The sequence below is a fragment of the Venturia canescens genome, chromosome 9 (genome assembly GCF_019457755.1).
Source record: "Venturia canescens isolate UGA chromosome 9, ASM1945775v1, whole genome shotgun sequence".
Classification (NCBI taxonomy): Eukaryota; Metazoa; Arthropoda; class Insecta; order Hymenoptera; family Ichneumonidae; genus Venturia; species Venturia canescens.
In genome coordinates this window covers 15401236-15414932 of record NC_057429.1, presented here as the reverse complement: position 1 = coordinate 15414932, position 13697 = coordinate 15401236, and the positions used below count along the sequence as shown (strand labels likewise).

At 39.1% G+C, this 13697-nt stretch overlaps 2 protein-coding genes across 8 annotated transcripts in view; one reads left to right on the top strand and one right to left on the bottom strand.

Annotated features, from left to right (window-relative positions):
* The window catches only part of LOC122415511 (lachesin-like), a 165053-nt gene that overhangs the window by 31606 nt on the left and 119750 nt on the right, over positions 1–13697 (top strand). The gene's annotated exons all lie outside the window — the stretch shown is intronic.
* LOC122415510 (uncharacterized) lies at positions 2141–6808 on the bottom strand. Its single transcript, XM_043427647.1, has 5 exons — positions 5814–6808; positions 5256–5528; positions 4465–4601; positions 4099–4273; positions 2141–2802 (listed from the first exon to the last, which is right to left on the bottom strand). The coding sequence occupies exons 1-5, from the start codon at positions 6063–6065 to the stop codon at positions 2404–2406; spliced, it is 1236 nt and encodes a 411-aa protein (XP_043283582.1). The 5' UTR covers positions 6066–6808; the 3' UTR covers positions 2141–2403.

The following is a 13697-nucleotide window of genomic DNA, read 5'->3' as shown; positions in this document are numbered from 1 at the left end:
GTGGACTTCACTTGTGCTGAATATTATATCATCGTGGGATTTCAGTTGACTAAAAACTCGGCATAATCCGTGGACTGAACGACACATAAAAACTCGCAGCAGAAGCTTTTCGCTCGAGCGTTATGCTTCTTTGACGTCAATTTTGCGAGGGCCAACTCGACTCGGCTCTTTCGATCCAAGAGCCTCCGCAGGTTCGATTGAATTGGAAATGAGATCGAGGGCAGAGAGTTGAGGTCGATTTAAGGCTGCGTTTTGAGCGAAGCTCGAATTATGGCGACGAAGGCTTTATCCAGTGGGACTGAAAAGTTTTTAATGTCGGAGATTTTTCAACAGGGCTAAGGAATGTCAACTCTGATCAGATGGCCGGAGCTTATGGCCCTTCAGAGCACTTGAATTCTCCAATTAAAATAAAATTCCTAACGTATGAAGCCGTTAGGAAGTGTAATTACGAAGGAATGCTTCATACGTACATGGAAATTCAAACTGTACATTGGCTCGCTAGAATGGGGAGAACAAACACAGCAGGGAAAGATCGAGAGGGTGAAAAGCCCACCGAGGGTTGTCAGCGTTGAAAAGACAGTCGGCCATTTAATCACACCCGCTGGCTTTCGGAAGGCGTTGAGCAACTGTTCGCATTGTTCTTGTTGAGCCTTTATTCTTGCTCTCGCGCTTTGTCTCTTTCATTGATAAAACAAGCATGACGGGAACGATTGCTCTCGGCGAAATAAATACACTTATGAGAAAATACGTGCTCTGATGAATATACATTCATAAAGACGGATGATTTTAATCATGTTAATCTAATTTTAATGTTTTAATAATTCATGTTTCGATCATGACTCGAATTAAATATTAGCGTGTTGCAACTGAGCATCGGGAACTATTCCGCGCGAGTATCGAGTGTCTGTTAAATATGGGAATGGATTCGAATATTCATTGATCTTGATTAAAGAAGAATATTTATGGTTCCTCCATCTGAAAATATTTGAATTCAAGTTCGTTGTATATTTAGGTTGAAAACGGAATTCACAATAAATAAGTGTTTATTTCGAAGAAATTATTCATGACAACGAGCTTACATTAGAATCATAAATTCAACAAGATCTCACAAAATCGACATATGACCAATTAGAATTTTGTGAGACGACTAAAACGTATTAATCGTGGTTTGATATTTTTTCATGGGGATATCGCTGACTAATGAACTAAGTAATTAAATCGGACATGATTATCCTATGTATGATAAGATTTAATATGTGATAATGAATCAAATGAATGACAAACAAAATTGATCTTAAATTCAATGGATGATGTCGTGATCTTCTTATTTTGTTGAGATTTTTTGATAGAATAATAAATTGAGCAGCAACACAAAAGCATCATCAAACTATTTTTCACTTATTTATAGTTTCTTATGTATCAGTAAAACATCAATGATAACCTGGCAATATTGAACATTTAATCATTTTGAACAGAGTAGGAATATTAGTTTTTCGACTTTGGATTGAACGTATGGAAAAAATGAGAATATTAAATTCATGAAAGGTTCCACTGTCACTGAATTTTTGTCTGCTTCAATTTTATTCTTTCTTTTCTTCATCTTTCACTCAATTTAGATATTACGCAAGTGAAAGTTCTATTTAACATATAATTCCATACAGGACACAACGTGCCATCATAATCCCGATAAATCCTCATTGATATAATCCGAAGAGAAGCGTCTCGTGAGCTGAAGAGCAGGGGCAAAAAAGGGCTAAAGCTTATCGAGTATCTCATACTTTTATATGAGCCTCAACTAAGACTTCGCTGCTTAGGGGAATCAAGTTAAATGTATTCTCAATTGATGAGACAGTCGAGCTATCGATCGGATTTATTGGCGATTGAGAAAGGCTAACCGAGATGAAAACTGACAGCTCGAGGGAATCGGGGGTCACGAATGGTCATGGTGTTGTGATAATTCGCGCGGGGCTTCGATACCAAGTGTTTTACGGTATGAGGAATGACCCGACGTATTGCAGTTAATGATTAAAGTACTACGATTGTCTCTGCGATTACCTAACAAAGCAGAACACCTGCGATGAAAAGTTGATTTGTTTTCGTGTGAAAATTGAAAGAAATGGAAAAGCAAAATATTGTCATATTTAAGTTCAATTATTTCATAATAATTTATTAACAGATTTTACAATAATTTTATATCGCGACAATGATTCAGGGGAATAAAAATCACAGCTCTGAAAACAAGCAGCCTCCCATATTTGGCTCTAATCAGTAAAAACTGCATTAAAATTTATCTATTTTTTCCACCATTATCTCCTGCACTTGGAATTCCTAATTTCAATTTTCAGGCTAATTTTATCGAAAGACAAGATTTTTGAACGTTTTTTTTTATCAATAATTTGGCTTTCAATCGAAGAGATTCCGGGAAGCCCATTCAGGTATTTTTTTCACCATGATTTGACGAAACAATGGTGATCGGTAACCCGGATTATCATAACCGCCGTCCGGAAGCATTATCTCGTCAAGACTTTTGGCTTCGCTTTTTTCAACAAGCACAACTGGCGAGATCGTACACGCTGAAAGAATCCCATAAAACTCTCTTTCCGACAGAGATTTTTTCAAGTCTGCCATCGTTGGTGGTCTCGTTTCACAGCCGAACTTTGACATCGATTCCTTCAGAGTATTCAAATACTCCTTAAGAATGGTGTCACGATGATTCAGGTCCACGTCGGGGCTGATACTCGTGTTCAGGAAGTAAAGCAAGTCGATTGCAGGCGACGTGTATGAACACATTTGGAAATCAACCTGATGGAAAAAACATCAATTTCCATTGAAACAATCAAATCATACGATCCCCCACATTTTTATTTACTTTTTAGTTTGTTTTTTTCACATTTTTGCTTAAATTTTAATTTCTCTACAGGAAAATTTGCCTCTAGTTTTCCCTAGAAAAGTTTTTTTCATTTCGGTCTATTACGTCAACCTTTATCCCCGAATAATTACTGTCATTTAATTGAATCATTACACAATAGTTATCAAGTTTGTAAATAACATTGAGAAAACGTCAGAATATCGAGAGATGAGTCACGAGCTCATAAATATCGTAGATCATACTTTTTTCTGAGTACACGATCGAGAGATGTTGAGTGTTGTAACGATTTATGCAGAGCTGCTCGATTGAATTGGAAATGACATGAGACATACAAAAGGTGCGCAGGTGTTTCAAGGAGAAAGAGAGAGAGAGAGAGAGAGAGAGAGAGAGAACCGAAGAGAAGGAGGACAAGGGGAGAAATAAAGCGGAAAGAAAGAGGATGGACAAAAACGCGTTGAGTGAAACGACAAAAATGACTGCGGGATTCCAGAAAGGAGAGTGATGTTGGAAATCGTGTTTAGGAAGTCGTGAAAGTCAAGAGAGAAACGGGTAGAAGAAAAAGAGAGCTGTGTGTGTGTGGCTTTTGTTCGGAAATGCTCTATAGAAGGAAAAAACGAACGAGAGAGAGAGAGAGAGAAAAAAAGAGCGAGGAAGGGGGGCGGAGTAGGTGGAGAAGATCCAGCAAGAAGGTAAGGTTGATGCGCTACGAGAAGTGAGGAATGAGGGTGAATCTCTCGCGGGGATAGTGTACTGAGATTTTCGAGTGAAATCCACAGTCGGTGGCAAGTTCATTGCATTATTCACGTTGCATGACTTCCCGAGGGGTACTCGAACGAAAGCCAAGCGATTCAAGGAGACGCGATAAAAGCTTCGAAAGGATCGTCTTTCCCTGTACATAATGTATGGATATACGTATACATATATAAATGTGTGAATATATATATGTGTGTGTGTGTGTGTGTGTGTGTGTAACTGTTTCCCTTAAAACCGCAAGCCAGCAACAACTTAACGCGAAAGAGGATGAAATTTCAAGTGTTCTGACACTCGAATATACCCTTTCTCGTCTCTTAATCCACCGGCAACGATTTCTCGATATTGCAGTGTTTTTTCCATTCATTTTCATCCTGAGATCTATGAAAGTCCAATTTTATCGAAGTTGATGGACTCGTTGATGCGTTTTATCGTCTCTTAGATTATACCTTAATTGGTGACTCGATCGTTTTACTTACGAACATATGATCGAGCACTTTGTTCTCGTCGTTGTATCGGAACAACATGTTATTGACCCAGAAGTCACCATGGTTTATGACGTTGAATTCATCCTCTTTTAGGATCATTGTATCCGCTGCTTTGTCGTAAGAATGGTCCGCTAATTTCAATAGTTTTTCCGAGTATTCCACCCTACTGGAAAATGAAAATGAACTGTGAGTCCAGAATTGAAATACGATCAAAGTAGTTTGGAGATGGAGGTATTTGGAAGGCGAATTGTGTCGAGAATTCTTTGCTCCGCGCCAGCATTTTATTTCTCAAAGGAAGAAAAATGCTCATTTTTATTCGATGCCAAATTTGTATTGTTTCTATAGAAATTAACCCACGCAGGTCCTAGTTCCGACCAATTGAGTATTTCAGTCCCCAGAGCCCTCATTCCTAGGGTGAAAAACCGCTTCATTTCATCGGGGTGTTTCCTGTTGAACATGCCCTTGTTGTAGGGCACCGTTCCGTTCTTGAAATCCTGGGGAAAAACGAAATGACGTAAGACATAAATATATCCAGTGAATTATAGACCTTTCTTCTCATGAATATATTGTTACAGTCGAAACGAAACTAGAAATAACAAAACGTAAATAATTCCTGATCTTCACCCTTCCACGCACCCTACCGCGTGCCCTAAACGAGACTTTTTCAACCTCAAATTCCCTAGAGCTCGAACATCTCGTACGATTATGCAGGAAAATATTCCAACCCTGAAATAAATCCTCGAAAAATGCCATCTCTCATGCCCTGCTTCTCTTCTTCTTGGGACTTTCCATGGTTTTTTTGTACCAGCACATGTCATGTGTTCCCACTTCTATGTAATATTAGTCTCTTGGTAATATGACTTATCGAAATTTTACGAAACATTATGTAGATAACATGTTTTTGGCAATATCTAGCAAATCGTATTTACCATCAATTTATTTTTGAACTCTTCAAAGTTTAGACGAATTTTTTGAAATTTCCTGTCTTTTCTTACCCTTCATTTTTCACGATGTTTTTCATTCGTTGTATCATTTTTTGTCATAAGGGAATTTCTGTTAATTTATCATTGAAGCTTCTCGCTCACAGGAAAGAGTATCGTGGCATGCTTCATCGATTGAATCCAAGGAACTACAATGCGCAACCATACCTTTTCATAAACCGCTATAGAACTTGCATGAAATCGTCCGAGTCCCCTGAGAGCGAGTATGCAATGCTGGAGATCGAGTCCAGCCAATCGATCAGCCATACGGAAGCCGTACGGAGACAAATCTTCAATAACGAGTAGCGAGGGATCACCGATCTGGGTGTACAGGACATCGGCGCTCAAACGGTGTCCCAGTTTTTTTGTCAACTCGTTCATTTTTTTTAACGTCGTCTCCATCATTTTTATTTCAGTATCGAATAATCCGACCTTCTCAACCTTGTGTGTTATCAAACCGAGCAAAAAAAAACAATAAAATTTTTGACATGTATTTGGATTGTAAATTGAGCAATGGATTAATTGAATAGTCGATCAACATTTTACGGTCAGTTTAATCAACTCGATTTTTTTAACTGCTCTCTAAATCATCGTAATCTTAATAACGCCGCGGGTCTTGCCTTTGCTGTTGAAAAATTATTTTTCAAATACTTGAAGCCAAGACACAGCCTCATCTCTAGACACGCGAATGTTAGAGAAAAAATGATGATTGTGAAGTTGATTTACCAGATCTTTGTGAACACCTTCGGTGTACGGAGCTATTTTCACGATAATCGTTTTCTTTTCGTCGTATTTCTGACCATCTTTGGTACCGGAATATTCCAAGCTAATTCGAACCATTTGACTAGTGTAATTGTCGCCTTTGGCTGTCGCTGGGTTCATCGCCATTTCTTTGATCTCGATAGATTTGTCATTTTCTGCTTTTTTAAGCACCTTCAGTACGAATTCTGGGTTCAGCCAGTCAGGAACGTCATCCATTTTCGTAGACTCTAAAATCAACGATTTATTTGGAAAAACAAGACGTCCTGAAATATTTCAGCGGATAAATGAGCGAAGAATGTAGAAAAAAAAACGAAATGTAGTTCAAACACTCAAAAACTGAGCTTTAGACATCACTCTTTAAAAATCATCACGAAATATAATGAGTCACAGATGACATTTGCAATTTTAGGCTCTGCCAAAATGAGAATTGCGACTCAGCGACGTCGCCAGATTTTTCACTGCATTTATCAACCACTTCCCATGAGTCTCTGTCACGTTCGCCGAGATCGTCTCAGCGTAACGAAGGTGCGTTTTTTCGTCAAATTTTACGTCGTCACTAATCGATGTGAAGATTTATCTTGTCAAGAACTTATTTCGACACACCACTTTACGCCCGAGAATGAGCGTTACAGTGTCCGTCTCGTGAGTATAGTTTCGAAGTGTCTTATTAAAAAGCAAAGAAAACACTTTTGTGTAGCGCGATTTCCGAGCTTTATATTTTCATCGTTTATTGTAACACTGGGCAAATAAAAATAGGTGGAAACCGACGGTTCAGGGGCACGAAACGACGTTACAAAATTTCCCCTCGCCGATGCTTTCGTTCTTGTTGAAAACCGTACTAAAGTCCAGTTGCACGGAGCTTTATTCTGCTCCGCAGCTTCGACACTGTCCGCATAAAAGATTTCAATGGGAATGTCAATAAACCATACGACTGAGAGCAAAGAACACAGCGAGAATGATTGAGAAGACGACGACAGAGCGCGCCTTATTTATACGCTTGGCGACTGCCAAGCTATTGAATTTTGCACGACATGCATTTTCACATTTTCCGTCTGTCATCTTATACTTTTCATAAAATAACGATGTATCATTTTTGGAGGACGCACGTTTGACCTCTTACCAAGAATCTTGATAAGCTATAAGCCCCTCGGAATTTGTCAAGTCATTCGATCATAGAGCTCTGTAGCTGAGCATTCACGTCGTAAACACTACTCTCCGTGGTTTCTGAAATACTGAAATGCGTAGCTGAGAAAACGAAACCTTATCAGCGTCGGTTCAGATCTCTGTTCGGCAAAATTACTATTTTCTAAATCGATGCATGATAAGGGACTGGGCACGCTGACGTTTCCACAATCTCCACTAATCTCTCTAATCTTCACTATCACGAATCTCCACTAATCTGTCTTTACGAGCATCGCGTCGTTAACCCTTTGAACAGAGTTTTACGTTATTGAAAATTGAATAAATTTCTTAAAATCGATCAACAGCGAGACTTACGCTCATTCAACGACTTCGTCGTTATTTTCAATGTGAAAATTGCCCACACGACGATTTGTGGGAAGCCTGGCGAGTATCTCTTCGCAACGAAAGTCAAGAGCTGTGGCTGTCAGTGTTATTGATTTATTGCTAAGGTTGCTTGTTATTAGGGAGCAGAGAAATAGGAAAAAAGGGAGAATGGCTGGAGGATCACGACAAAAAGTGAATTCATATTCGGTGAACCGAATTTTTATTCTTCCGAATAAGAGCGGATTGTTCGTGGGTGGTTGTTAAGATGATTCGACGCGCTGAACACACACTCGATCTACTGAGAACGCGCGCTCAAAGTATTTTATTCGTATTTCTCAGTCTCTCCAGCCAGAAATGTCATCTTGATGAGGACAAATGATAAATGCGTTGCATGAGAGTGAAATAATGGCGAGGTGCTACATGACAGCTTGTCGGAAACGAGGTTCAAGGTGAACAACAATATTGCGACATGCCATCTCATGATTCCTCTTTTCAGGCATATGAATTTAAACAGAAAAAAAATATTGAGAAAGGTTTCAAAGGTACGCTGGATTCGGAAACTCGTACGCCGCGGCATCAAATAATACCGTCGATGCTGTTCGCCCTCGGGGAATCATCATGCTTGACCCCATTACAGATTCATTTCTCTCGCCCTGACCTCAAACTCGATTTCTCACGAGCTCTCCAATTCGATAAAAAATCCGTCAAGGTTGCCTCGATAATTATCTTAATTCGCCTGATGGGTATAATTAGCGCGACGGGGAAACTTTTTAATGAGGGATTATCGGCCGAAGCCTTTGAAAACCGATGTTCAGTTATCCCACCACTTTCCTTTTATTCTGTCTACTAAATCATAATATTAGTTTTTTATCGATCCTCCAAATGCTGGAGCATCGATGACGAAGAAAAATTAATGGCTCTTCCTTTCCCTCGAGAATTCTCATTTGGCAATCGCCCATTCATTGTTTTAATGCCTTTTTTCACGAAGTCACAAAATTCAAATGGTATCCGAACCTCCAGAAATGCATCGGAGCATTCTTCGACATAAGATCGGCGGAAATTGTAAATTAAACGACCGCAGCACCTTGATTATAGCAGCGTTATATAGTCGAGTCACGCTATCTGTGTTCATAGACTCACCTTCGCCGCCTTCCTACGTGCACTGACCCAAAGACTCGTTTCTTGCTACTATCTTATGTTAACGTAATCATACAGAACTATTTTTTCTTTGACGTCTAGTTTTTCGTACTGCGTCATATTCAAATGCCATCGAGAAATCCAAGGCTGGATAACGAACATCGGATTTTATGGTTCTGCATTATTCTCGAGATTCATTCCGAAAGGCAGAAACGCTTGTTGGCTTTGCCTGTAGATTTCAATGTTGAAATCGCTCTTTATGATAATATGAAGAAGATTAAATATTAGACCGGAATATTTCGGTTGTTAAACCGAAATCGTAAAACACGACGAGTACGTTTGCGTTAGTTTGGTCGTATTTTGTTGAATTTACTGAGCCGCTAGAAATCTTCTGTATGATTATTTCTCGAGAGCTTATCAATGATCCGCTCAATGGTTCGCTCAGATACAAGCAAACGGTGACCTTGGAGGGAAGATGATTGGAAGATTGTTGGATTGTGAAGAGTCACGGCGGAATACATCCGCGGTGAAACTCGCATCGCGTTCACGAAATTTATAGTAATTTTCAAGCGCAGAATGAAATATCTCGTAATTTGTGGTCGACTTGTACGATAACAGTTTGTGATAATTATCGCTCTGTGGAAATGTGGGCCACGTGCGATTAAATAAATTTTGAACAGCGCCAAACTCTGCTTCTAGATTAATTGAATGCTCGAACGTAACAACTCAACTACTTGAATAAGAAAAAAGAGATAAAACTCTAATCTCCATTTACTATTTGCTGCACAAAAAGCGTCGAGCACACATTTTTATTAAAAACTCGTTCTTTACTGTGCGGTGGGGCCGGTCGGGCCGATTACAGTGTCCGCTCTGTAAATATCTTCAATTGAAGTCAATTGTTCAGTAACACGTGGAAGGACATGGCGTGCAGAAATTGAAGTAGTGATCCAGCTAGATTACTACAATCATTATATGTATTTCTATTAGGGATCGGACTAGACATTGGATTGGATTCCAGCTCCGAAGCGTCGCGCTTGTATATAGGGATCCAATCGGGATGCCCAGTTGGATTCCAGTTTGGTATCCGATGTGACTCTAGGAGGATTCAAGCTGGAAACTAAAAGTCCGGCTGGTATTCCTGCTCGGAAACGGGCTGGATTTTTCAACCGATATTTTGTTGGTTTTTTGAATGCAGTTTGATATAATTATTTTATTTTTTGCTCGCTACTGCTCTTGACGTGAATGGAGGTAACAATTTGAGAATAATAAATATTGTAAAAACTATAATCGTATACATTTTATTGTTTTTATTTATAGCTATAAAATTAATACAATTTATTAAGGAGAGGAAAATTCAAAATTTATGATCAACAAATCAACGGCTCTCTCGAAGTTTTATTCTTTGGGCGTTGGACGCCGGCGGCCATCCCAATCTTTCGCGTTCGAAATAAAATTTCCAGCGCATTTTAGGACTTCGTCCTCTTTTACCGGTAACCCGTCAGAATAAGTATGAAACTTATGACTATGAAACTAATGAGTTCAGGACAGCAGACGACAGAGCTGTCAATGTACTTATCTCGAGACTCTGCCGAGTCTCTTGACAGTGCATTGATATCCCATTGTGAGAGTGATTTAATACAATATATTGAAAAAGAAGGAAAAATATTTGGGAGTTAATCGAATCATGCAGTTCTCATCTTCGTCATATAGAGCGGGAACTTGAAGTAGTTGTGAAATTGACTTGTTCGATATTTTGGCCAGTATTTCGCTCGCTTTGGCAGCGGATTTTTTTCTGCGTCGGTCGTGAAAGCATAAGCGTCGGTTTTTAATTTTTTCAGTCGTTGCACAGCGCTTTCATATGTATCTAAGGTCCAAAAAATATTGGAGTCAAAAATCGAGCCACGGATAATGACACAGTATAAACGACGCGGAAGAGTCTTGACGGTAGTGAAGAAAAATATTAGTCTCGTTGTTTTACGAGTGATCGTGCGACAACGTCACACTCAATTCAGCGGTTTAATGTTAGCAATCACGCAATGAACATTCCACAATGAAGAAAATAAATTCTCGAGAATCGCCATAATGTCAATGAAGTGATGACTGGAGGAAGAGAGAATTTTTTTTTTGCAATGAAATGATCGGGCTCAATATTGTTCGAAAGTTCAGCGATGTTGAGTCACATTTTTTCAGTCAAATGTTCAAAATTCAAAGTCTTTTTATAAAAATCGTTTTTTTTCGCTGATACGAAAAGCAGCATGATTCTCAGCAGCATTTCGGAGTATGAGAATCCGACGAATAATCGTCTGTAATAGACACCCGGGGAAGTACCAATTTTTTCCGCTTCAGAAGGACATTCGTGGTTGGTCTTGAACAAAAATGTTTCTCTTTGTTGTGAATTATGTAACAGATTCGAACGGAATGAAGTTTCGAATGATGCAACCCGCTCAAGTGCCCCGTCGATATGTGAAGCGTCCCGCGGGCCAGATATCTCTCGAGTCATTGTCTCGTGACGATTATAACTTCGTTTCCATCTTCCCGGTCGAACGGATGAGCTATCGAATAAAAAATAAATCCTTAAAGTGTTTTCGCGTTCGAAAATTTGTTACGAATCTGTGTGCTATTTCTGGAATGGGATTTTGTCACATGGCTCGTCTACGTTATAATCGAATGACGACGTCTCATCAGCGTGGGCTTGCGACTAAACTGAAGGATGGAAATATAATTGCAGCTCTGTCGAATGAAACAACGTAAAAAAACAAGTTCAATTGAAAATTTTGGGTTTGAATTATTTTTTTTTTCAACTGCTATGAGTCTCATAGTTCCTTGATCGAGTTGAATATTCATCGAAAGTGAATATAGGATCAGATATGAAAAGCTGGACTCTCGTTGATATTTGAATTTGGCGTTATTGCTCGAAGGGAGCTTCGGCAACGACTCACAGGAAATTTCGTTCAGAGGCTCGATTTCTTACTTCATTTCCTTTGTTTTCTTGTATTTCTGTCGCACTCGAGAGAATGCTGAAACCTCCAAATGGATGATCCGTTTGCTGGCATTTCAGCTATTTTCGAGCAGGATATTTGGGCGAAAGGAGAAGAGAAGAGAGACCTGGGAGGAAAAAAATAAAAGAAAATTTGTTCGAAGCTTTCGCGAACTTCCGCAACGGAGGAGCGTTGAAACCAGACCGGAAATTGGAAGGTTTTCCAGTGTAGGACGCGAAGCATCGACCCGCACGAAACGCGATGTGCCAAAAGGAGGGTGGGATGTGAAAATTTTCACACTCTGAAGTACAGTATTATTGACGCGTACGAAACAACGTGACACTCCGATGAAATTTTCACATCCCTATATGAATATGCGATGAAGTACGATATTATGTGATAAACTTTGAGTAAAATTCAATAATTCCCATGAATATCATTATAAAAGTTTATTTTTAATATTTTCATGAAAAAAGTCCAGCAGAATTTTCTTCCTTGATGTACAGAATATTTTCCAACAATTTAAAATGACTTTTCGAATGAAATTTCTTCGACGTCATAAAGTTTCTTGATTTTGCCTCAAATAACTCTCGCTTTTCAACCAATTTCAGTTTCATTAAAATTTTGTATTTTCCACGCTTATCGATCCTTTCAAGATCAATCGGTCAAAGCGACCTGGGCGAAATCCAATGATTCCAAAACTACGAATTCAAAAGTTGATAATTTTGTTAACTTTTTATTTTGAATCTCGTTTTTTGTTCCTTCCCTTGGAACAAATAGTAAAAATGAAATGACGGAATCGAGTTTTACCGATCGTTCGATAGCTCGCTCGTCTACGCAGGAATGCCGTTGATTATTTTTTCGTTCGAACTTTTATACTTTCGAATAACGCACAAAAAGCAAAGTATCTGGCGGTTTATCGACAAGGGAGACACCTCCAGCACGAGACATTCAAAGCCAGCACGCGAGGTAATCGCTCTCGTCGTCTTTGACAAACGATAAACCCATGAGGAGCGAATTTTCAGTGACACACCAGGGATTATACGGGTCGGTGATAAGGTGAAATGAACTTCAGAAGAGTTCAAAAGATTTATCTTCCAGGTCTCCGGGCCTGCGACCGCTCATTTCTTTGCAATCCTTCATTTTATTCATGGCCAAGATAAAACATTCGTTGTAACAGCATCACCAAATGAAGTTAATCGAATGGAGGTTAACCCAACATTGGTCGAGTGGATAAATTTGTTTGGAGAATCAACTTTGTGGTCTACTTTGTAGATTCTTTAATCGAAATCGTTGAATTTTCCCTCCGTAATCTGCTCCTCTTTCCCCTTTCACATAAATGAGGATATAAACGAAAAAAAGAATGGATGCACAGGCCTCATTAACGCTCTTTCAAATCGTCCAAACATCTCAAGCAAAAAAGTGGGGCTCGATTTTTTTCCTCTTGTCTGATCGTTCATTTGGCTCTCATCAATGCTGGAGAGTATTTTCATGCTTGAAAGAAAAGCTGCACAGATTTTTCTCCGTCGTTTCGAGTGGCAACGAAACTTCCATTTGTTCAATATTTCCACCGGCAACGTGCTCAAATATATTTTTGCTTGTCAGTTCGTATCGAATGTATGATTCGTTAGTTTCTATTCCAAAGTATAAACGGCCACATCACAGTTGAAGTGCTAACCAAGCCATTGAACAAACGACATGCGACGGTGTGACGTAACTCGCCTCGCAATTCTACAAATAGCGCCATTTATCGTTGCAATTGCGATAACGAGAGAGAATTTGTTTTCGTGATTTTTTCAACGGCGATATGCATTTTGGAACGCATTCACCCGGACAGTGCTCGAATTCGTTTCTCGCGCCTTCCTTGATAATCATTTATTGTTAAGTTTTCATAAAAAATAGGTCAGCTCATTGATTTTATAAAACTATTTCTAAACATACTCATGAGGTTGTGCCAAACGTCATGAAATACCAATCTTACAAGAGAAATGTCTCGATATCGGAGAAAAAAAACCCTGATGAAAGGAACATTTTGTATGTGAGATAACGAAAAATGTTGCACTCGATCATGAAATAAATCGTAATTCGTTCCATTCAAACAAAAAAGCCACGAATCAAATCGTTTCGCATCTGATCATAATTCCAAAATGAATCAAGACAATTGAAATGATACAAATGTTATCTCCTTGCAAGCCATTGGAATTCTCAACTGTCACTCCGGATTGTG